The sequence below is a fragment of the Vombatus ursinus genome, unplaced genomic scaffold, assembly GCF_900497805.2.
Source record: "Vombatus ursinus unplaced genomic scaffold, bare-nosed wombat genome assembly UNPS02004596.1, whole genome shotgun sequence".
NCBI lineage: Eukaryota > Metazoa > Chordata > Mammalia > Diprotodontia > Vombatidae > Vombatus > Vombatus ursinus.
Genome location: NW_020944374.1, coordinates 2,353,491 through 2,380,303, shown reverse-complemented (window position 1 = coordinate 2,380,303; position 26,813 = coordinate 2,353,491). Strand labels below are relative to the sequence as shown.

The window sequence follows — 26,813 nt, the reverse complement described above, 5'->3', positions numbered from 1 at the left end:
CAGTCTCTGACACCATGGACAACCCCACTAATATGTATCTCTGATTCTGTCCCTTCCTGTCTTCCACTGGCAAACTACTATACTTCCCAGAATGATCCCCTTTCTTTCACTAATCTGGAATCTAGCCCATCTACTGGTTCTTTCATGCCCAAGTATCTAACATCCTTAAAAAAAACCCTCACTGGACTCCATTATCCTCTTAAGCTATCATCCCATCTCTCCTCCTTTTCACAAGCCCAAGGCTTGGTGGAGAAAACTTCACAGAACAAATCCCCTTAATAAAAATATTTGTTCTGTAAAATTTGGACTCAATCAAAAGGCCGCACCCAAGGACCAAGCAGGCCACGTATGGCCTCAAGGCCGAAGGTTCCCCAACCCTGGCCCAAACCCTGTGAAAGCTCTTGACACTCACTGCTTCCACATCCTCTCCTCCTTACTTCTGAAACTCTTTGCAATATGGCTTCCTACCTCATCACTCAACTGAAATTGTTCTCTTCAAATTTACCAAGAATCTTACAATCACCAAATCTAACAGCCTTTCCTTAATCTTCATCTTCTCAACTTCTGTCTTCTGATACCTATGACCACCATCCCCCTCCTGAATCAGGAACAGCAGCTAAGTAGCATCATGGAAAGAGCACTGGGCCTGGAAGACTTGAGTTCAAATCCAGCTTCAGACACTTACTGTGTGACCCTAGGCAAATCACTTAACTGTCTGCCTCAGTTTCTACAACTGTAAAAAAGGGATAATAATAAAAGCATCTACCTCCTAGGACTGTTGTGAAGCTCCAATGTGATATGCAGTTTTTTAAAGCACAGAGAATTTTGTATTCTTTTTTTTCAGTTCCAAATTCTCTTCCTCCTCTTGCCCCTTCCCCCACCCAAAGAAAAGGTGAGAAAACAAACTATTACAAGTATGTATAACCATGTAAAAAAATTTTCCCATTAATCACATTCCAAAAAAAATAGAAAACAGAAAAAAAAATACTCTTCAACGCTGAACAGCATGTTTCATCAAGAGTACACTGGAATTGTGTTAGGTCACTGTGTTGTTCAGAGTTACTAAGTCTTAATAAGTTGATTATCTTTACAATATTGTTCTTATTGTATATATTGTTCTCCTAGTTCTGCTCACTTCACATCAGTTCATACAGGTCTTCCCAGGTTTTTCTGAAACCATTCCCTTCATCATTTCTTCCAGCACAATAGTATTTCATCACATTCAGATATGGCAATATGTTCAGCCATTCTCCAATTGATGGGCATCCCCCTCAGGGTCCAATTCTTTGCCAATATAAAAAAGCTGCTATAAATATTTTTGTACATATGGGTCCTTTTCCTCTTTCTTTGATTTCATTGGGGTAGAGACCTAGGAGCAGTATTGCTGGGTCAAAGGGTATGCACAATTCAGTAGTCTCTGGGGCATAGTTCCAAACAGCTTTTCAGAATGGTTGGACTAGTTCACAGTTCCACCAAGAATCCATCAATGTACCTGTTTTCCCACATCCCCTCCAACACTTATCATTTTCCCTTTTCTTGGCCTATTAGTCAATCTGATGGGTGTGAGGTGGTACATCAGAGTTGTTTTAATTTGGACTTCTCTAATTATTAGCGATTTAAAGCATTTTTTTCATATGGCTATTGATAGCTTTGATTTCTTCCTCTGAAACTGCCTGTTCATATACTTTGACTATTTCTCAATTGAGGAATGTCTCTTATTCTTGTAAATTTGATCCAGTTCCCTACCTGAAAAATGAGACCTTTGTCAGAGAAAGTTGCTACAAAGATTTTTTTCCCAGTTTCCTGCTTTTCTTCTCATTTTAGCTACACTGGTTTTGTTACTGCAAAACTCTTCCCATATCCATAGATGTAAAAGGTAATTTCTTCCCTGAACCACTAATTTGCTTATGTCACCCTTTATGTCTAAATCATGCACCCATTTTAACCTTATCTTGGCATATGATGTGAGATGTTGCTCTATACCTAGTTTCTGCCAGACTACTTTCCAGTTTCTCACCAGTTTTAGTAAAATTGTAAGCTCTTGCCCCAACAGCTGTGATCTTTGAGTGTATCGAACACCAGGTTATTTTTTTGGTTTGCTTCTGAATATTGTGTAATTAATTAGCACAATATACCATGCACCATGCCTCGCATGTAGTAGGTGCTTAATAAATATTTACTGTTTGATTAATCTGTTCCATTGATCAACTTATTTCTTGTCGAGTGCCAAATTGCTTTGAGATCTAGTACTGCTATGCCCTCTTCCTTCCCATTTTTTCCCATTGATTCTCTTGATATTTTTGTTCCTCCCCACGAATTTTATTATTTTTTCCCAACTATAAGAAGTAATTCTTTGGTAGTTTGACTGGCATGACACTGAATAAGTAAATTAATGTAGGTAAGTATTGTCACTTTGTTATATTGTCTTGGCCTACCCATGAGCAATTAATATTTCTCTAATTATTTATATGTCTTTATTTGTGCGAAGTTGTTTTTTTTAATATATAATTGTGTTCATTTAATTCCTGTGTATGTTTTGCCAGGTAGACTCCCAAGTATTTGATATCATCTGTAATTGTTTTAACTGAAATTTCTTCTTTTATCTCTTCCTGTTGGATTTGTTAGTAATACACAAAAATGATTTGTGTGGGCTTATATTACATCCTACATCTTTGCTGAAGTTGTTAACTGTTTCAATTAGTTTTGGAGTTGAGTCTCTTAAGTTCTCAAGAACCATCATAATATCTGCAGAAAGTGAAAATTCTGATTCATCATTGACTACGCTTGTTCCTTCAATGTGTTTTGCTGTCTCATTGCTATACCTAGCATTCCTAATACAATATTGAATAGCCATGGTGATAATGGACATCCTTGCTTCATCCCTGACCTTCCTGGAAAGGCTTCTAGCTTATCCCCATTACAGACAGTGCTTGCTCTTGGTTTTAGATACTCTTTATCATTTTAAGGAAAGCCCCATTTGTTCCTATGTTTTCTAGTGTTTTTAACAAGAATGGGTGTTGTATTTGGTCAAAAGCTTTTTCTGCATCTGTTGAAATAATCATGTGATTTCTGTTGCTTTTATTATTGATATTTGTATAGTTTTACTGATATTGAACCAGCTCTGTATTCCTGGTATAAATCCAATCTGGTCATAGCATATGATCTTTTGATATATTGCTGTTGTACCCTTGCTAGTATTTTATTTTAAATTTTTGCATCAATATTCATTAGGGAAATTGGCCTATAATTTTCCTTCTCTGTTTTGACTCTCTCTGATTTATGTATCAAGAGCATATTTGTGCCATAGAAGGAATTGGATAGGACTTCTTTTTTACTTACTTTTTTCAAGCAGTTTATATAATATTGGAATTAATTGTTCTGCAAATGTTTGGTAGAATTTGCTTGTAAATCCATATGGTTCAGGCTTATTTATTTTCTTAGGGAGCTCATTTAGGGCTTGTTCAATTTCTTTTTTGTAAGATATGGTTATTTCAATATTCTTCCTATTCTGTTAATCAGGCCAATTTATATTTTTGTAAATATTCATCCATTTCATTTAGACTTTCACTTTTGTTGGCATATAGCTGGGCAAACTAACTCCGAATAAATGCTTTTACTTCCTCTTCGTTGGTTGTGAATTCACCTTTTTAATTTTTAATATTGGTAATTTGGTTTCCTTCTCTTTTTTATCAAATTAGCCAATAGTTTATATATTTTGTTGTTTAAAACAACAAGATCCCAGTTAGAAGCTAAACAGTTTTATTATTGTATTTATTTATATCTATTTACTTAAATATTTTATTCTAGCTTTATGAGTTCAATGGTTTGGTTTCGCTTTTTGCTTTCAATTTCTCTTCTTTGATTTTTCGGACTTCTATTTTGGTGTTAATTGGGTTTTTAATTGTTTTTTTCCTAGGCTTTTTTAGTTGCATGCCCAATTCAATGATCTGCTCTTTCTCTCTTTTACTGATGTAAGTGTTTAAAGATATAACTTTTCCCCTAAGCACTGCTTTGGCTGTATCTCACAAATTTTGATATGCTGTCTCATTGTTGTCATTATCTTTGATGAAATTACTGTTTTTATGATTTATTCTTTGACCTATTCATCCTTTAGAATTAGGTTACTTAGTTTCCAGTTAATTTTTAATCTATGCTTCAAAGGCCTTTTGTTGAATGAATGTTTTGTTGCATTAGGGTCATTAAAAGATGTATTTAATATTTCTGTAATTCTGCATTTGATTGTCAGGTTTCAATGCCCTATACATGGTCTACTCTTGCGAAGGTACCATGCACAAATGAAAAAAAGGTGTACTCCTTTCAATTCCCATTCAGTATTCTCCAGACTTCTCGCATATCTAATTTTTCTAAAATTTTATATATCTCCTTAATTTCTTTATTGTTTATTTTACAGTTAGATTTACCTAGATCTTAGAGGGGTAAACTGAGGTCTTCCACTAAAATAGTTTTACTGTCTCTTTCCTCCTGTCATTCATTTAACTTTTCCTTTAATAATTTTGATGTTATATTATTTGGTGCATGTATGCTCAGTATATTCATTGTCTATGGTACCTTCAAGCAAAATGTAGTTTCCCTGTATCTTTTAATTGTTTTTTTTTTGCTTTTGTTTTGTCTGAGATCATCACTGCCAGCTCTGCCTTCTTCATTTCAGTTGAAGTATAATAGATTCTCTTCCCACCCCTTATTTTGACCCTGTGTGTCTTTGTTTTAAGTGTGTTTCTTGACAGTGACATATCCTTGGATTCTAGCTCCTCATCCATTCTGCTATCCTCTTCTATTTTATGGGCGAATTCATTCTAGTCACATTCACAAGTATGACTGCTGAAGAACTATGGAGTTTGAGTGCAGATCGAAGCATACTCTTTGCTCTTTTTTCCTTGTTTTGTTTCCTCTTTCTTGCATGTGAAAATATGTTTAATAGGAATGTATATAAAGAGCCTATACCAGATTACACACCGTCTTGGGGAGGGAGGAGAGGAGGGAGGGGAAGAAATTTTAAAACTCAAAAGCTTATGGAAGTGATTTTCGAAAACTAAAAATAAATTAATTTTTAAAAATGAAAAATGAAAAAAAAGGAAAAAAAACAATTATGACTGCTTATTCTGTTATACTCGTACTTCTTTCTTTTTTTTACCCCATCCTCTCCTCAAAAATCTGTTTTGCTTCTGACTACTGCCTCCCTTAATCTACTTTCCCTCTTATTCCGACCCTACTTTATTACACTTTTTACCTCCTACTTCCTTGTTGGAAGATGAATTTCTGTATCCAACTGTATATATGTATATTCTTCCCTCCTTGAATCTCTAAGAGCCCTAGTGAGGATAAAGTTCTGAGGGTTTTATATGTATCCTTTCCCCACGTAGTTTTTGTTATTCAGTCATTCAGTCATGTCCAACTCTTTGTGACCCCGTTGACCTAACGGTCCATGAAGTTTTCTTGGCAAAGATTCTGGAGTGGTTGGCCATCTCCTTCTCCATTTGAATAAGACAAACAGAGGTCAAGTGACTTGTCCAAAGTTACACAGCTCGGCCATATTTGAACTCAGGCCTTCCTGACTCCAGACCCAGCACTCTATCCACTGAGCTACCTAGCTGCTTATCCTCTCCCCATACACAAATGTATTAACCCCAGTTTAACCTTGTTTAGCCCCTTATTATTTCTCTATCATGTTTACCTTATTATTCTTCTTGAGTTCTGGGTCTGAATGTCAAATTTTCTATTCAGCTAAGACCTTTTCATCAGCAAAGTTTAAAAGTCTATTTCATTAAATATCTATTTTCCCCCTGTAGGATTATACTCAGTTTTGTTGGATAGATTATTCTTGGCTGTAAAACTAGATCCTTTGCCTTCTGGAATATCATATTCTAAGTTCTCCATTCCATTATAGTGGTGACTGCTAACTCTTGTGTGATCCTGTGGTTCCATGGTACTTGAATTCTATCTTTCTTGCTACTTACATTATTTTCTCCTTGACCTGAGAGTTCTAAGTTTTGGCTACAGTATTCCTGAAATTTACATTTTTATATTTCTTTCAGGAGATGAATTATATATTCTTTCAATTTTTACTTTGCTCTCTGGTTCTAAGATATTTAAGCAGTTTTCATTTATAATTTCTTGAAATATGATGCCCAGGCTCTTTTTTGTCATGGCTTTCATGGGGCCCAATAATTCTTAAAGTTATCTCTCCTTGATCTATTTTCCAGGTGAGTTGTTTTTCCTATGAGATATTTCATTTTCTTTTATTTTTTTCATCTTCTGATTTTGTTTTATTATTTCTTGATGTCACATGGAGTCATTAGCTTCCATTTTGTCAATTCTAATTTTTGAGATTTTCTTTAGTAATGTTTTGTACTTCTTTTGCAAAAGCTGTTGATTCTCCTTTCAACTTTCATACTTTCTTGCATAGCTCTAATTTTTTTTTCACATTTTTTCTTCTACCCCTCTTACTTGACTTTTAAAATCTTTTTTTGCTGTTTTTAAAAATCTCTTTAACTCTTCTAAGAATTCTTATTGGAACATATATATGTATATATGTGTGTGTGTGTATACATGCATGCATACATACATATATATATTTCATTGCAAAGGGGATACTCACTTTTCTTTGGGATTTTTTGACACTGGTCTCTTGGCTCTCTTCCTGAGTACTTCTCAGTTTCCTTTACTGGTTCATCATCCATATTGTCCCTAACTATGGGTGTACTAGATGGCTCTGTCCTAAGCCCTCTCCTCTTTTCTTTCTATTCTCTCACTTGGTAATCATAACAGCTTCTATATATTTAATTATCTCTATGTAGATGATTCCCAGATCTATATATCCCATCCTAATCTCTCCCTTGAGCTCTAATCACACATCATCAACTGCCTAGACATTTGAACTGAATGTCTCATTTTGTTGTTGTTCATTCGTTCAGTCATGCCTGACTCTTCGTGGCCCCGTGGACCATAGCGTGCCAGGCCCCTCTATCCTCCATTATCTTCCAAAGTCTGTCCAAGCTCATGCTCATTGCTTCTATGACACTATCTATACATCTCATTCTCTGCTGTCCCCTTCTCTTTTTGCCTTCATTTTTCCCAACATCAGGGCCTTTCTAATGAGTTCTGTCTTCTCATTATGTAGCCAAAGTATTTAAACTTCAGCCTCAGTATTTGTCCTTCCTATGAGTAGTCTGAATTAATTTCTTTAAGTATTGATTGATTTGAACTCCTTGCTTAAACCAATCAGTTGTTCCACATTTGGTTCTAACTTGCTTCTTGACCCACATACAGATCCCTCAGGAGACAAATAAAATGATCTGGTACTCCCATCTCTTTGAGGACTTGCCACATTTTGTCATGATCCACATAGTCAAAGGCTTAAGTGCAGACAATGAAGCAGAAATTGATGTTTCTCTGGAATTTCCTTGTTTTCTCAATAATCCAGCAAATGTTAGCAATTTGGTCTCTAACTTGAATGTCTCATAGGCATCTCAAATTCAACATGTCCAAAAGAGAACTCATTATTCTTCCCCCCACACCCACCTCTCTTCCAAATCTCCCTGTTGTTGTCAATGGGGACAATAATACTTTACAAGATTGCTGTGAGGACCAAATAAGTTATTTGTAAGGGGAAAAAAGCACTTAGCACAGCCCCTGACACATGCTAGGTGACATAAAAATGCTTATTCCCTTCTCTTACTCATTTATACTGGCTGTCTCCCATGCCAAGGATTCTCTACCTCTTAGACTCCCTTGTTTCTCAAACTTAGCTCAAGAATCACCTTCTATATAAAGCCCTTCCTAATAACCTCCATAGCTGTTAGTGCCCTTCCTCCTCTCCCCACAAATTACCTCATACTTAGTGGTAGTGATGTAAAAAAAAAAAAACCAAGGAGAAAGAAGAGCCTTCACGAAATGTTTTTACAACATGCAAAAGAAAGCAGAGGAAAGTTCCACAAGCAGACAGAAAGAGCCAGTTTGTTATTATTGTACTAAAAATATGCTTTTTAAAAATTGTATATAATAGTAGCTCACAGTTTCATATGTAACCCTCTTCTATTTTTGCATAATGAAAGTTGATGTTTGATAATATTTGTTAAAATTATAATTTTTTAATTAAAAAAAAAACACTAAAGATCTGACCTTCTTTTAAGGAAAAAAGTTCTAGGAGACTATAATAGGGACCAGTTCTTTTTTGAAACTATTTCTCTTTTCTGCCAAAGCTACCTTTGTTCCTTTCTTACTCCTAAGCATGCCTAAATAAATAAACGAATGAATGCTTGGTTTCAGCTGAGTTTGAAAAACTATTGTGCTCAAGACAAACCAGAATTTATTCATCCATACGAGTGCTGATCCTCAAAATGGTCCTCTTGGGAGACTGTACACTGAATTTCACAATGCTATCAATGCTCCAATACTTTTTGGTTCCCCTTTAGGAATAGCCTCCAAAGCACCAGCATATCTTGGCATCACCCTTACAGTGGCAAATCTTTGTCCTTTGAGATGGGTTTAATTTTGGGAAACAGCTGAAAGTCATTCAGACCCAAGTCAGGAGGAATAAGATCAAGAAGAGGACTACCAACTATAATTTTTTAAAAACATGCATTGATAAAACAATGAGACTTTTTTTTTTCATAATGTTCAAACTGGCTCTTACAGCAATTCCCCAAGAGGAATAAACCTCAAAGGTTCTTAATCTGGAGTCCACTGACTTCTTTAAAAATATTTTGCTATCTGTATTTCAATATAATTTATTTTATGTATTTAAAAACACTATTCTGAGAAGTGCTTCATAGGCTTCATCAGACCGTCAAAGAAGTTCACGACAAAAAAAAAATGCTTAAGAACTCCTCTAGAAAGAGGATTAAAGAGAGTCATTATTGGCAATTTCAGCACCTGGGACAAGCAGTATAAATAGAACTCCCTCCAATCCAACGTTTTAAATCATGATGTGAAAATAATACAAATAATTAAGACAAATTGAGTTGAGTGGGAAAGGATATTATTTACTATAGTGGCTTCTATGTAGCTAAAAGTATGCATATATTAAAATTTTTCTGCCTTCTAAATTTTCGTACCACAGGGAAAAGTCCCCATCACTATGTCTTAGCTATAGCTTTGGAGGTACATTTTTAGGGCATCATAGTTTTGGTACCATATTTTTTTTCAGAAAAGCACAGATAGGCCTGAGCACATCCATAAGAAGACAATCAGGATGGTGAGAGGACTGAAAACTATTCCAAACAAGGATTGGTTGAAGGAACTAGGAATGTTTGACCAGAAGAAAGAAAATACTTCAGAATGACATGATACCTATCTTCCAGTGCTATCATGTGGAAGAAGAATTCAACTTGTTCTGTTTGGTCCCTAGAGGGCACTACAAGGAGTACTGTTGCAGAGTAGGAAGCAGAAAGTTGCAGAGACAAATTTCTGCTCCATGTGAGGAAAAGTCTCCTAATAACCAGAATTGTCAAAAAGTTAAATGGACTACCTCAGATGACAGTGTATGCCCCCCCCACTCCCCTTCCCCCACTGGATGTGTTCAAGCAAAGGACAGATAAATATCTGTTCAGGATTCTCATTCAGGAAAAAGTTGAACCACGTAGCTTCTGAGGTCCATTCCTATTCTGAGATTCTGTGTTTACAAGAAAGAATCCTTTATATTCTTGCCCCATGGTCTGCTTACTCACAGAGCTTCAGATGCTACCTCTAAGGCAGCACAGGTAAGAGTTCAGAGAAGTAGCCAGTCAAGACCACCCTCCCTATTACTTATGAGAAACAGATAAGGATTATCCACTCTGTGAATAATCTGTGGCAAATCGTCTCATTTAGGCTTTCCCCAGCAACTTTCTGGGCTTCTGGTACATGTCACTCCAACCATTAAATGGGATGCATTTAGAAAGAAAGTAATTTTAGAGAAGAGGTGGAGCCAAGATGGCGGAATAGAGAAGCGCTCGGCTGAGCTCTCCCAAATTCCCCTCCAAACAACTCTAAAATAATGCCTCAACATAAAATTCTGGAGCAGCAAAACCAATAAAAGGTCAGGTGAAACAATTTTCCAGCCCAAAACAACTTAGGAGGTTGGCAGGAAATATCTGTCTCACCAACACAGGCAGCACACACCTTACTTTCTGGGGGGGCTGCATTGGTGGCAGCAGCAGTTTTGTGAGCTCACAGCCCAGGGTAGATGGAAGGGTGGGGAAAGGGAGGAATCAGGCAACTGATCAGAAGCAGATTGCAGGGAGGGGACCTTTTGCTTGTGCTGAGGTCAGGACCCTGTTGCATTGCCCATTTGTAGTTCCATGGCAAAAAGGAGCAATACCATTTGTAACTGGAGGGGAGTAAGCATTCGGGTTGCAATTCCAGGGTGAAGAGTGCTTTCAGTTGCCCATGGGGGAGTAGGGACCCTGGTCTCAATTTCAAGAAGGAAGGGACCACTAGCGACTGCAGCTGCAGGAGAGCAGAGGACTTGGTCACAGTCCCAGGGCCAGGAGGAGTGCTAGTGCTGGTGGCTACAGGTGAACAAATTCCTTTCCTGGGGAAAGACTAGAACACAGGGCAGGAGAGTACTGATCACACCTCTCCTTAGATCAGAACACCCTGGAAGCATCTAAACCCTACAGACTGCAAGATCTTTTTCTGAAAACAGCAGCAAGAAAGGCATGAAGCTTTGGACAGTGCCTCCTCTACCTCAAGAGCAGAGCCCAACTTTAAAACAAAGTTAAAAGTCAAGAAATACGCTGGGGAGAAAAACGAGCAAACCAAAAAAAAAAAAAAAAAAACCAAAACCCTGATAACAAGTTCTGATGGTGACAGGGAAGCTGAAGACACAAATCCAGAAGAAGATAACAATGTCAAAGCAGCTATAAGCAAAGCCCCCCCAAAGAAAAATGTGAACTGGATACAAGTCCAACAAGAATTCCTGGAAGAGCTCCAAAAGGATTTTTAAACTCAAATAAGAGAGATAGAGGAGAAATTGGGAAAAGAAATGAGTGACGCAAGAAAATTATGAAAAGAGAGTGAATATCTTGGTAAAAGAGGAATAGGGCGTTTAGGTGGCACAGTGGATAGAATGCTAGGCCTAGAGTCAGGAAGACTCTATCCAGCTTCAGACCCTTACTAGCTGGATGACCCTGGGCAAGTCACTTAACTCTATTTGCCTCAGCTTCCTCATCTGTAAAATAAGCTGCAGAAGGAAATGGCAAACCATGCCAGTATCCTTGCCAAGAAAACCCCAAATGGGGTCACGAACAGTCAGACATGACTGAAACGATTGAACAATAACAACCAAAAAGGCACTAATAATGAAAATAACAGCTTAAAAACCAGAACCGGCCAAATGGCACAAGAGGCGCAAAAATCGACTAAAGAGAAGAACACTTTTAAAAGCAGAATTGGCCAAATAGAAAAAGATATACAAAAATTCAGAAAAAAAGAACTCCTTAAAAAATAGAACTAACCTAATGTTAAAAGAGGTATAAAGGCTCATTAAAAAAGTAATTCCTTAAAAATTAGAATTGGGCAAGTGGAAGCTAATGACTCTATGAGACACCAAAAAATAATAAAACAAAATAAAAAGAATGAAAAGATAGAAGAAAATGTGAAATATCTCACTGGAAAAACAATTGATCTGGAAAATTGAGGAGAGGGCATTTTAGAATCATTGGACTAGCTGAAAGCCGTGATCAAAAAAAGAGCCTAGAATCATACTACAAGAAATTATGAAGGAAATCTACCCTGATATCCTAGAACCAGAGGGTAAAATAGACACTGAAAGACTCCGCCAATTACCTCCAGAAAGAGATTCCAAAATGAAAACTCCCAGAAATATTATAACCAAATTCCAGAACTCCCAAGTCAAGGAAAAAATATTGCAAGCAGCCAGAAAGAAACAATTCAAATATTGTGGAGCCAGTCAGGATCACACAAGATTTATCAGCTTCCACATTAAAGGAGCAGAAGGCTTAGAAAACAATATTCTGGAAGGCAAAGGAGCTAGGATTACAACCAAAAATAACCTATCCAGCAAAACTGAGCATAATCCTTCAGGGGGGAAATGGATTTTTAATGAAACAGAGGACTTTCAAGTATTCCTGATGAAAAAAATCATAGTCAAACAAAAAATTTGATTTTGAAATATAAAACTCAAGAAAAGCATAAAAAGGTAAACATGAAAGAAATAGACCTAATTAAAAGAGATAAGCTGGGAAACTATATTATTACTAAAAGACATCATAGACAATGAAGTAATACCACTACATACATATTATGCATCAAATGGCACAGTATCCAAATTCTTAAAGGAAATGTTAAATGAGTTACAGGAGAAACTAGACAGTAAAACCATACTAATGGGGGACCCTCAACTTTCCCCTCTCAGAACTAGTCTAACTAAAAAATAAACAAGAAAGAAATTAAAGAGACGAACAAAATTTCAGAAAAGGTAGGTATGATAGACCTCTGGGAAAACTGAATGGGAATAGAAGGGAGTACACCTTTTTCTCAGCAGCACATGGCAGCTTCACAAAAATTGAGCATGTATTAGGGCATAAAAACCTCACAACCAAATTCAGAAAAGTAGAAATATTAAATGCATCCTTTTCAGACCATAACACAATAAAAATTATATTCAATAAAGGGCCATGGAAACATAGATTAAAAATCGTAAACTAAATAATCTAATCCTAAAGAACGAGTGACTCAAATCATAGAAATAATCAATAATTTCATTAAAGAGAATGACAACAATGAGACAATATACCAAAAGTTATGGGATGCAGCCAAACCATTACATAGGGGAAAATTTATATCTCTAATTGCTTCCATCAATAAAATACAGAAAGAACAGATCAATGAACTGGAAATGCATTTTTTTAAAAACTAGAAAAAAACAGATTTAAAATTCCTAATTAAACACCAAATTATAAATCCTTAAAAGCAAAGGAGAGATTAATAAAATTGAAAATAAGAAAACCATTGGACTAATAAGAAAACTAGGAGCTGGTTTTACAGGAGGAAAATAATAAACTACTGGTAAATTTGATTTAATCTTTTTAAAAAAGGTAAATTTGATTTAAAAAAGAAAAAAGAAAGCCAAATTATCAGTATCAAAATGAAAAGGGTAAATTCACCATCAGTGAAGATAAAATTAAAGCAATTATTAAGAGCTATTTTGCCCAATTATATACCAATAAATCTGACAATCTAAGTGAAATGCATGAATATTTATAAAAACATAAACTGCCCAGATTAACAGAAGAAGAAACAGAATATTTAAATAACCCTATCTTAGAAAAAGAAATTGAACAAGTGATAAATGAGCTCCCTAAGAAAAAAATCCCCAAATAGATTCACAAGTGAATTCTGCCAAACATTTAAAGAGCAGTTAATTCCAATGCTATATAAATTATTTGTGGATATAGGCAAAGAAAAAGTGCTAACAAATTCTTTTTATGACACAAATATGGTTTTGATACCAAACCAGGGAGAACAAAACCAGAGAAAGAAAACTAGAGACCAATTTCCCTAATGAATATTGATGCAAACATTTTTCATAAAGTATTAGCAAGGAGATTAAAGAAATATATCACAAAGATCATACACTATGACCAGATGGGATTTACACCAGGAATGCAGAGTTGGTTCAATATAAGGGAAACTATCAGCATAATTGAACATAACAATTTAAAAAAAAATCATATGATCATCTCAATAGATGCAGAAAAAAGTTTTTGACAAAATACAACACTCATTCCTATTAAAAACACTGGAAAGCATAGGAATAAATGGAGCTTTCCTTAAAATGATAAGTAATATCTATCTAAAACCAAGAGCAAGCATTATCTGTCATGGGAATAAGCTAGAAGCCTTTCCAATAAGATCAGGGGTGAAGTAAGAATTTCTATTACAACACTTTTTTTATTTTTATTTTTTTAAGGCAATTGGAGTTAAGTGACTTGCCCAGGGTCACACAGCTAGTAAGTGGCAAATGTTTTGGTCTGAGACTGGATTTGAACTCAGGACCTCCTGACTTCAAGGCCAGTGCTCTATATTACAACACTTTTATTCAATATCGTACTAGAAATGCTAGCTATAGCAATAAGACAAGAAAAAGGAATTGAATGAATAAAAATAGACAACGAAAAAACAAAACTATCACTCTTTACAATGATATGATGATAAAGAATCCTAGAGAATCAACTAAAAAACTAGTTGAAACCATCAACAACTTCAGCAAAGTTGCAGGATATAAAATAAACCCACATAAATCATCAGCATTTATATATGTTACCAACAAAGTCTGGCAGAAGAGAGAGAAATAGAAATTCCATTTAAAATAACTTCAGACAATATAAAAAACTTGGGATTCTACCTGCCAAGGCAAACCCAGGAACTATATGAACACAATTACAAAATACTTTTCACACAAATAAAGTCAGGTCTAAACAACTGGAGAAATATTAATTGCTCATGGGTACACCAAGGCAACATAATAAAAATGACAACTCCACCTAAATTAATTTACTTATTCAGTGACATACTCAACAAATTACCAAAAAAATCATTTTCTAGAGCAAAAAAAATCATCAAAAAAACATGAAGGAAGGTGATTTAACAGAACCAGATCTCAAACTGTATTACAAAGTTCTGGCTAAGAAAAATAGTGGTGAATCAATGGAACAGATTAGGTACACAACACACTGTAGCAAATGACCATCGTAATCCAGTGTTTCACAAACCCAAAGATTCAAGATTTTGGGGCAAGAAATCACTATTTGACAAAAATTACCAGGATAACTGGAAATTAGTTTAGCAGAAACTAGCTACAGAACACCATCTCACATCATACACCAAGATAATATCAAAATGGGTACACAATTGAAACATAAAAGGTAATATAAACAAATTAGGGGAGCATGGACAATTTTACCTGTCAAATCTATGGATAAGGGAATATTTATGACTAAACAAGATACAGAGATCATTATGGGATGTAAAGGGATATTTTGATTACATCAAATTTTAAAAGTTTTGCACAAACAATACCAATGCAGCCAAGATTAGAAGGAAAGCAGAACACTAGCAGGGGGGTGCGGATTTTACAGCAAGTTTCTCTAACAAAGGCCTCCTTTCTCAAGTATATAGAAAACTGAGTCAAATTTCTAAGAATATGAGTTACTCCCCAGTTGATAAATGGTTAAAGGATATGAACAGGCAGTTTTCAGAAGAAGAAATCAAAGCCATCTGTAGTCATATTAAAAAATGGTCAAAATTACTACTGCTTAGAGACATGCAAATTAAAACAACTCTGAGTTACCACCTCACACCCATCAGATTGGCTAATATGACAGAAAATGAAAATGATAAATATTAGAGGGGATGTGGAAAAATTGGGACACTAATGCACTTTTGGTGGAGGTATGAACTGATCCAACCATTTTGAAGAATAATTTCGAACTATGCCCAATGGGCTATAAAACTGTGCATGGCCTTTTGACTCAGCAATACCACTACTAGATCTGTAACCCAAAGAGATAAAAGAAAAATGAAAAGGACTTATCTGTACATAAATATTTCTAGCACCTCTTTTTATAGTGGCAAAGAATTTGAAATGGAGGGGAGGCCTACCAATTGGGTAATGACCAAACAAGGTGTGGTACATGATTATGATGGAATACTATTGTGCTATAAGAAATGATGAGCAAGATGCTTCCAGAAAAACTTGAGAAGACTTAAATGAACTGATGCAAAGTGAAATGAGCAGAACCAGGAGAATATTGTACACCGTAACAGCAATACTGCTTGATAATCAATTGTGAATGACTTAGCCATTCTCAGCAGTACAATGATCCAAAACAATTCTGAAGGACTTACAATGAAAAATGCTATCCACCTCCAGAGAAAGAAGTGATGGAGTCTGAATTCAGATTGAAGAATACTTTTTTTATTTTATTTTTCTTGCAGTTTTTTTTTGGTCTGTGTTTTCTTTTGCAACATGGCTAATATGGAAATGTTTTGCATGACTGCACATATATAATCTATATCAAATAGCTTGCCTTCTCAATAAGATGTGAGGGATGTAAGGGAGGGATAGAATTTGGAATTCAAAATTTTTAAAAGCAAATGTTAAAAATTTGAGTTTACATGTAATTGAGAAAAAATTAAAATTAAATTTAAAAAGAATGTGGTTTTAATATTAGCCTAAGTTAAGCAAACTAGAAAGGTAAAAATAGCTACCACCACACACAAATACATTCTAAATCTAAATATAAGATAATTTGGGATGATTCAGTGTTCTGATTTCTATACCAAGTGAAGGGTTAAGTTTTTGTGTATGACTATAACAGAATGCTGTAATAAGGGGAAATAATTTGTGCTGACCCACAAGGTTGCAGACCATAAAAAGGAGGCAATAAAGTTGCTGATAAACTGCAGATTTGTTTATACAGGAAATCTCTGGACATTCTCAAAAAACAGAATGTCTTCAGGATAAGAAAAAGGACTTGCATCAATATTATGTCAACTGAGAACGTTTGGTAAAGAAAAGAAGCCAGAATGGTTTGATCAAGGGAATAAAAATTGGAGCAATTTAGGGGGAATTTTGCAGTCCCTTGCCTGTGTGAGCACATTCTGGGAGACTGCATTTGAAGAAATCTTTAACAAAACTTACATCTTTTCTCCCCAAACATCTGTCATGTCAGATTTATGACCCATCACAAGGCTGCTCCCCTCCCAGATTAGTAACACTTCAATATACCCCCAAGTGACACCATCTGAAGGGCCAGCACTTTACATTTTTCTCAGTTTCCACATCTGTAAAATTAGAGGGTTCGACTGGATGGCCTCTAGGTTCTATTCCAGCTTTAAATCTGTGATCCTAGGATGGTCATCCTTTTATCCAAAGAATTAGCAGAAAGCTTTAATTTTACCTCAAGTTATTTTGAAATGTGGTCTGTGGGAAGTAATACTATCCCTAAGGCCATATCTCCCACCAGATAAGTAACTCTCACCAAATAAACTTCAAAAGGATGAATGTCACTGGATGGAAATCAGAAAAATATTCCTTAAAACCAGGTAAGAACTCCCCAGTGGTGCTCTGCATTAGCAGAATAAAAAAGTCCAAAAGAGTGAGAATGCACACTCCTTTCATGGTCAAAATTGCTAGTCAGGAAAACCTGGATTCAAATCCCTGCTCTGATGCTGGTTGTATGTATGTGGGCATATCACTTAACCACTCTGGGCCTCAGACAACTTTTTTAGATTATCTACTAAGTTAGAGATGATTTACATTCTGCCTTGCTAGGAGTTCCCACAGTACCAAAATCACAGATACTTGACCTATGATATGTGAAAAATTATATATGATATATGAAAATTAGTATTTAGGCCAAAAGTTGAGGGGGGATTTTTCATTGTATAAGTAGACAAGTAATTCTTTAATGCATTTAGAATATGATTAAATTTATGAAACTTAGACGGACAAATTTTTTAGTACCACCTCCTACTGAAACTCAATAAGTGTAAACATAAATTTCCATCCAAATGGTTGCGTATAAGATTTGAAGTCCCCAAAACACATCTGAATCAACGTATGAGGGCCAAAGTGATAGCTCTTTGACTAGTAATCCAATGTTTTACTAAGTAGAGCATCATAATTGAAAGGTTTTCAAAAGCTATGCCAGGCAAATCACTTCAAATCTGAGTCTTAGTTTCTTCATCTGTAAAACTGAGATAATAATAGCATCTACCTGAAAGGGATGTTGTGAGGATCAAAGGAGACAAGTTATCTCTATGAATTCTCCCCTCCTCTTAGCAGGGAGTGAGAGGGCAACTAAGGCAGTATTGAGAGGCTTTAGCCAGCTGTTTTTCTTTGGTACACGGGAAGGTTCAATTATGATGCCAGGAGGAAAGAGAAGAATATTCCCAGAATTGACTGTAATGTAAAAACAAAAAGGAGAAAAAAATTATAAAAACAAAAACCTTACAATGCCAAATAAATGTGGGCTAGGATTATTTCTTCTGCAATTTCTTTCCCTTTTTCTTATTTGATCCCTCCTTTCAAGCCCTACTGTTATCACTTAATGTCAAAGCACCTCCCGCTCTACCAGACTACTATGATAACTTAACTGGTCTTCCTGTTTGCAAACTCTCACATCTGAAATCCAAACTTCACACAATTGCCTAAGTAGGTTTCTTAATACTGGCACTTTCCTGTCCAAAAACCTTCAGTGGCTCCCTTCTACCTAGACAAGAGGATAAAAATGGCAATGCGCTTTACTATCCGGCTTTGACCCTCCTTTCCAGCTTTATTTCATGGTACTTCAAGCACTCTACTCCATAGAAATGGGACTGCTAGATGTTCTACCCCTATGCCTCCTCAGACTACCATCTCAATCGTTAATGCAAATTCTTTTCTATGAGCCAGATCAGCTGCTGACTTCTCCCAAATGCTTTCACCAATTTCCCAAGCTGAAAACAAATCTCTCCCTTTCACTTGAATCTCTGGTGATATTGTTTGACTTCTGCTATGAACTTAACTATAATACAAGTTAGAAACTGGCTATTTATGTTACCTGTCTCATCCTCTCCCAACACTCCACAGACATCAATTTGTTAGCTCCTGTCCTTTAGGACAGGGTCAAAGCTAGGGTGTTTTTCCCTATATGTGTAACATATGGAAAGGGCTTCCAAAACCTTACCGTGCTATATAAACCTTAGCTATTATCATTAGGGATAAGGAGAGGGACTGGACCTATGATTTCCCTGGTATAGGAAACTCCCTAGTGAGTAAACGATGCAGGTCAGCATTTTCTCTGCAACTTATAGCCTTAGAGGATTACCCAGAATCACAGCCAGTATATGTCAGAAGTAGGGCCTCTGCAACTAGGTCTTCCTGACTATAGGACCAGCTCTCCAGGTACTACTACACCAAAAGGCATCTATCTAGAAAATATGAGAATCTAGCTCTATCAACTAGGTAACTGAGCTGCCTTTCTAGATAATTATGATTTATTTCTTTGTACAATGCCTTGCACTTAAGTAAAGCTTAATAAATGTTGGTTGAATTTAATTGCTGAGGATTAGTTCCTGCAATGTCAGTAGAAAATAAAGCAGGTAGTGTTGTCTTCATTTCACAGATGAGAATACTTAAGCCTAGGGAGACTTAAGTTTTTGGGGGAGAGAGGAGAAAAGGGGGTAACAAGCATTTATTAAGTGCTACTAAGTATCAGGCACTCTGATAAGCACTTTACAAATATCTTAACTGATCCTCACAAATTGGAGGTAGGTGCTATTATTATCCTCATTTTACAGTCGAGGAAACTGAGGCAGACAGTGGTTAAAAGACTTGACCAGGGTCACACAGTTAGGAAATGTCTGAGACCAATTTTGAACTCAGACCTTCTTAACTCCAAGACTACAGCTCTATTCATTATACCACTCAGCTCCCTCAGAATTAGGGTAAGGAGGACACAGAGAGTTAGGGGGAAAACCCAAGCCTACTCAATTCTTAATCCAGACATCTTTATATTTCACCACAGAGTTCAGAACCAACCACAGCAACAGGTGCAACTGCAAAAGATGTGAAAATTTTCACTGGCTGCCTCATCACACATTGCCATCCCTACCCTCTCGTTCTCTCAGCTCAGACTCCTTTTACGTCCTCAGTTAAGTCCCTATCATCTCTGGCAATGTCTTTTCTCTGTGATTTTTCTCAAATCAGCCCCACCATCAGAATCGTGTTCTTTACATCTCATCCTACACCTCCTAGCACCAACTCTGTATCCTTCATGTCTCTCTGTCAAGAGCCATCTGCACCTTTCTCAAGATCTTTCTCTTGCTCCTACTTAAAAAAACACAGATATTCAACCTAAAATGAAAATATCAGACCATACAACCACCACCAAATGTAAATTTAAAAAAAGATCAGAGTAAGTTTTCCCTTGGACCTATTTCTTTACAACATTTACAATGAATTCCTACATATCTGGTATGGACAGGGAACATGATATTCTGGTTAACTGATGACTCTCACCTATATGATTCCCGGCTGAGCCAACCACCTGTGTAGTCTTGGGCAAATCATTTAACTTCTTTGGGCCTTGGTTTTCTCATCTGTAAAATGAGGGATTTGGACTAGACATCCAAAGTTCCTTCTACAATCCCATATGTGGAGTTCAAATTTTTAAAACTGGAATATACTAAAATACATTAACATTAAGACATCACTAAATAAACACCATTTAATCTTTTCTCAGATCGACTCAGAAGATACTTCAGGCACCTGCAGAACCTTGAAGTTAACAACACAGTCAGGTGGCAGCCTGAGCTAGGAGACAGAGGGCTGGCTCTGGAAACCAGAGAGCATTGGGTTCATCTTGTCTCTGACACATGGGGACCTGGCTCCCTCGATGATCGAGGCAACTCTGGAGAAAGGTCTGGAATTCCCTCTAACACCGCAATTCCAGGTCCAGTCTCTCTGTACCTGGCATTGTGCAAGGCACCGACCACACAAAGACAGAAAAGAAATGGCTCCTGCCCACAAGGCACTTACATTCTATTAGGAGAGAGAGCATAGGTATATAGAAAATAAATACAAGGGGATTGTGGGGGGGGGAGGCACCTGTGAACTTTTTTTCAATATCTTCATAACTATTTCAACATAATTTTAATTCCTTTCCTTGGTAATCTTATATGTTTTATTTTATGCATTTATCTGAGAAAGGGGTCCAAAACCTTCACCAGACTGCCAAAGGGATCCACGACACACAAAAAAAGTTAAAAACCCCTTGCTAAGGATCTAAGACAACTCCAGAAGACTCATGATGGAAAAATGCTATCCACATCCATAAAAAGAACTATGGAGTCTGAATGCATCTCGAAGCCTAGTATTTGCTCTCTTTTTGTTTTGTTTTGTTTTGTTTCTTCTTTCTCGTGGTTCCTTACATTGGTTCTAATTCTTCTTTACAACATGACTAATGTGAAAATATGTTCAAGAATGTATATGTGGAGCCTATATCAGATTGCATGCTGTCTTGGGGAGGGGAGGGAGAGGCAGAGAAAATTTCAAATTCAAAAGCTTACGAAAGGGAATGTTGAAAACTAAAAATTTAAATTTAAAAAAAAAGAAAGGAAAAAAAAAAAAACCTTGCTACACAAGGTGCTGCTTGAAGTGAGTTTTGAAGGAAAGCAAAGGATTCCAAGAGGTGAAGGAAGGAAAGAGAATATTCCCCAGGCATGGGTTCCAGAGACTGTCTTCTGTGTGAGTCATAATAAAAGGGCCAATTTGACTGGATAATTGAGTCTATGAGAGAGAGTAACATATAATAAATCTAGAAAAGTAGGTTAGAGACAAGTTGTTTATAAAGCTGTAATGTATTAAGATTTTTTGTGAGCAATGGTCCCAGCTCTGCTACTTATGTGACCATGGTTGGTCACTTAATCTGTGGGCCCCAGTTTCCACATATTTAAAATGAGGACAGTTGGAGGAAATCTCTAAGGTCTCGTCCAGTTCTAAAATCTGTGATCCTATATTTCAGGGGAAATGATTTGGCCCACTTCGCTTAATGTAAGTCCCTCTCTGGGAGATGTTTTGTGAATTTCAATTTGGCAATAAAAATTATATTTGCACTGCCTTAAGCCCGCAAAAGTACTACTAACTAAAACTTGATCAATTAAAACTGAAAAGCATGGATGCTAAAGAGAACATAATTATAGATCAGTATGGACAAGGATATCTTCTCCAAAGGCAGAAAAAGGAAACAGTATTCATATCATTTTATTTTCTCAACTATTTTTCTACAGTTTTGTTCATTGATGCCTCAGCTCCATTTCTGAACTGATAATCTAGAAGTATCCTCCCAGTTCTCATAATCATTTAATTTTACTTTATAAGGCCACAACCTACACATCTCTAAATTACATGAATCCAAACTAATAACTGCTTCTTTCCATCTCTAACTTACATTCAAAATACTTCCTTCTCTCCTGCTCTATTTTTGCTCCAAAAATTTGGCATAATTAAAGTCATCCCTAAATCATTCATAAAAACATTAAATTGTTCAACTTTTAAATTTTTAAGTATATAAACGTGACTTACTAATACATTATATAGTACTTGTCACTACTTCAAGATTTATCAAGTCATGAAGCATCCACACTTGGCTTTGAATACTGAGCATATGGCTGGCTAGAAAAATCTTCTCGGTGTTCTAACAAAGCAAATTATCATCAGCTACTGAGGTTGTTATGGGAATCAAATGAGATAAATTATGTAAATTGCTACATAAATATGTTACTTTTATTATTGCTAGGTATTAAATTTGTGCTCCTAAGCAACACTTTTTCTGTTTTAATCTATCCAAGGAATATCATTAAACAAAGTTTTGGTTTTTTAGGGAGCAAAACTTCTTGAATAAAGAAAGGTAAGAAAGACCCACCCCCTGCTCTCATAATACTCAGTGTAGCATGGGGATAAACCAAGGACACAAATAAGTATTAGTACAAATAATGCAATTTTCCCAAATAAGTAGAGTCTTTCCCCCTAATTAATGTGCAAAGGAGGATGGAGGGGTTGAACAGCGCAATGTAAAGCTGGAGAGCCTGACTTGGTATGTCCACTTTGTCAGATACCAGCTGTTGTGATATTCAACAAGTTATTTACTTTGTAGTGCAAGGGAAACGTCAGAAGCTCTGTAGTCAGAGGACCTGGGTTCAAATCACACCTCTACCACTTACTACACGTGTGACCTTGGACAAGTCTTCTAATCCCCCTTTAAAACAAAGAGGTTAGACTATATTGCCTTAGCTGGCAAAAGTACTAAGTAAAACTCAATCAAAACTCTGCCTTATCTAGAAGGTGAACAGAAAACAACTGCACAGCCGTACAAAGATAGCACAAATATTAGTAAAAATATTGTAATTCCCCTACGCCAAACTGAAGGTGCTGGGAGGAGTTAAGGAGAGGGCAGTGACAGGGCTGGATTCGCTACAGAGGGGCAAGGGTTGCCCTCAAGGAAGTTCCCTGGCTTCACCAGGCCAGAGCCCCGGGGCTCGGTGAGGCTCTGCTAGTTACGTTTCATTTCAGAAATTGAGAGAAGATTGGGGACAAGGTGCCAGGTCCTGAGGCCTGCGACTAACCCTGGCCCGTGGGTCCCAGTGGCCTGCCCACAAGTCTCCCCACCAGGTGAGCCTAGCACAAGCTGCAGCCTTGTAGGGTGTAGGGCAGAGAGGCCCGAGGGCCAGGGGCCTCCAGGGCTTTGATGGGCAGCAACCGTCCCGCCCACCTGCATTCCAAAGCCGACTGCACTGGACTACTGGCCAGGATCGCCCGGCCCCTTTTCCCACCTGCATGCCTCGGGGCGAGCTGGCCGGGCCCCCCAGCCTCGGGCCCCCCACGGGTTCTCCCTCCGCTGTCGGCCCCAGCCTCCCATACTCACAGCACACAGAGGCAGTAGACGCCAGGCATGCTCTCACTGTCCCGCAGCAAGTAGCTGCCATCCAGGCCCGTGGCAAGCAGCAACTTCTCCCCGGTCTCTCTGCTGATCTTCCCGTGATAGACGGTCACCGAGTCCATGGCCAGAAGCGACAAGCTGAGACAGCTGGTAGCCTGCACAAGGGGCTGCGAGGGTGCCCAGGGGGTGTGAGAGGATGAGGATGAGGATGAGGATGTTGATGATGATGTTGTTGATGATGATGATGATGCCCCGCACAAGTCAGCACCCTGGCTCTGTGAGCACCTAGAAACAGTTTGGGGTTGGGCTTTTTTAAGGTACCAGATCAACAGGATGTTGTCGACACTTCTTTAAACCTTCTTTTCACACTTTGCGATTCAGCAAGTTCATACCTTAACCAACTCATCTCACCTGGGGGAAGGGGGATGGGGAAAGAAAGTCTACAAGGGGCCAGGGGCGGGGCCAAGGTTGCCGTGGGCGTCACAGCAAATCCAGGCCAGCCCACCCGAAAGCTTGGGCAGCCTGCCTGAGGCGGAGGGCCAAGACCGAGGACTTGACTCAGACGTGGACTGCAAGGAGAGAGCCATTATGGCCCTCAACTAGGTGGCCAAAGCACCAAAATGATTAACCCCTAGCCAGACGCTAAAAAGTGGAAGACAGGCTGGGTGACTGCTACTGAAATGGACAAGACTCCTGCAAAGTGAAGGGCCAGAGGTGACAGCTGTCAGCTCAGAAAATGAATTATCACAAACATTTAGAAAGCAACTGCTATGTGCCGGGCAATGTATTAGGCAGGAGGGGTACAAAGACAAAAGGCAAACAGTGCTTGTTCAAAGAACTTATATTCTATTGGGGAGAGCATGTATCATAACTGTGTGTGTGTGTGTGTGTGTGTGTGTGTAAGAGATACAAGGTAATATGGAAGAGAAGGAGGATAGCACAAAATTCTTACCTTCCAAAGAACCTCCTTGTTTAACTGTTTCATGAGTTACAAGACTTAAAAGTAAAGTATCTAAGTATCTAACAGTTATTCGCAGTTTGGTATGAACTCTCAAGGCACAATTCACAATTCAGCACTTGAGTACAGAACCACTACTTGATACTTGTTAAGTTATTTCTTTACTACTATGTTGCCTTATCTGTGGCTTCTTTCGGAAATGCGTTGTAAATTCAGAAGGAGAGCTCTGAGGGGAACCTCAAAGGATGTTCACCTAGCGTTCCTTTTCAACATTTTAAGTTTAATTTACTTCTTTGAAATGAGAAGCAGCTTCCATTCTCAAACCCGGTATACTCTAAATGGTATTTCTAAGAATTCTCAGCACTTTTGAGGGAACCCAGTTGGAATTTTTTTTTTAATGTCAGAACCTGACTAGTCTAACGCTAACACCTTCAAACTCTATTTTACAAGTTGAAATTCTGAAAGTACAAAGCGGAGACCAGGCATGTTTCTTCTCTTCTATCCTTCTGATCACTACTGTTCAATTACCTAGTACAGTTATCCAGATGGTAGGTAATATTATTATAATACTATATATTATATATAATATTATTCTTGTTTGCTCAATCAGCTCATAAGTGCACAACTGGAGGGGAACCTCAAATTAAGGAGAACAAAGTACAAAGAATGTTTTAAAATCTGCACCTGTTCCACTGATGTATTCTGCTGCCTAAGGCCAAAGCCAGATACTTGCTTTCACCCACTTCACCTAAGGACAACATCAAGAGAGATCTACATAGCAACTAGTACCAGTGCTCCCTCTCATACTTTCTCTTGACTGTCCAATTCTCAGCGGTGCTCAGCTCCACCATTAATCTATAAGGCATCTATCAACCTGACTACCTAAAGTAACCAGGCACACATTTGCTCATGTAATCATTTCCAAAACCAGGAATAAAAAGGAATGCATACAGGAGGGCATTCAAGGACTAACTTGGGCAAAATCGTGGGGTGAGCAACCGGGCCCTTTCTTCTCTCTTGAGTACCTTCCTTCCTCTTAATTCTTCCCTTCCCTCCCCCCCCACCTCAATTCTCCCAGGATCCCAGCACCCAATTCTCTACTCAAGGAAATGCCACCAGATAAACACAATCCACACTTAGATGTTAGAGAGATGAAATAACTTGTCCAAGGTCATAAAGGATCATATCATCATCTAAAGCTGGAAAGGACCCCAAAGACCACCTAGTCCAACCCCTTCACTTTATAGAGGAGGAAATTGAGGTCCAGGGAATGGAAGTGACTTGTCCGAGGATATACGTAGGACCAGAGAGCTAAAGTTGGAAGGAATCTCAAAGGCTATCTAGTTCAACCCCCTCATTTTACAAAAGGGGAAACTGAGGTCCAAGGAATTGAAGCGAATTGCTCAGTCACACAGGTAGCAAGCCACAGAAAGGGAATTTGAACCCAGCTCGTTTAACTCCTATACTATAAGTATCTGCCTATTAACAGAGCTAATGGAGAAGGAAATGCTTAAGCAAAAGAAACAAACTGCTTTTGGTAGAGTTTCCGACATCAGAAAAGAAGATATTCTGGGGAAGACCCTTTGTATCACATCACAGAGGCCTAAGTCTCTGAATAAGGTGGACCCCCAAGCATAATGTAGGAACGATACCCAATCTCCCTAAGAGCACCAAATAAATCATCCACACATGCACACAGAGCACAGAAGGCCTGACAGCAAAGGAGCAGAGGATATTTTACCTCTTTGTCTCTGTTTTGTTCTCCCTTGCTAAAATAGCACACCTGTCAAAGCAGCCGGGTACTGCAGGGAGAAACACCACCAAGATAGTCTCAAAAAAGAAGAAATAAATTATAAGGTAATAGTACAATTCTCACAGCCAGTGCCCCATTGTCACCTCCCAAGCAAACTGACAGCTACGCCAGCCCCCTCGTAAGTACAGGGTGGTTGAAAGGTACTGACATCTTCATTCCAGCCCTGGGTTATTACTGAACCTGAACTTAGCAAACAAAACTTCAGCCTGGAGGCTTGAGCAAGAAAAGATCTCTGAAAAGTACTTTGTCTCTCCTGTGCTCTACTTTGCAATTCAAAGCAATAAAATAAGCCTTTGCTTAGCACCTACTCAGCGCCAGGCACTGCAAGGCCCTGGGGCTACAAAGATAAAAATGCAAACAGTCCCTGCTTACATACCACTGCAAGAGAGACAACACAGAGATAGAGAAGTAACTACAAAATCGATACAAAGTAAATACCAAATAATTTGGGAAGTTGGAAAACACTAAAAAGGAAAGAAGATCATGAAAGTATGAATGCCTCATGGTGGGATTAAAGCTAGAGATTTTAAGAGGCAGCGATTAGAAGAGAAAGCATCCTGGGCGCAAAGTGGGGGGGGGGGGGGGGGGGGGGGGG

General features: G+C 37.8%; 1 protein-coding gene across 1 annotated transcript in view; it reads right to left on the bottom strand.

The window, feature by feature from the left end:
• SH2D1A (SH2 domain containing 1A) overlaps positions 1-26,813 on the bottom strand; it is a 40,824-nt gene that overhangs the window by 11,970 nt on the left and 2,041 nt on the right. Inside the window, exon 2 of the mRNA XM_027838580.1 lies at positions 23,433-23,732. Coding sequence (XP_027694381.1) covers positions 23,433-23,732 — 300 coding nt within the window. The remainder of the gene's footprint in view (positions 1-23,432; positions 23,733-26,813) is intronic.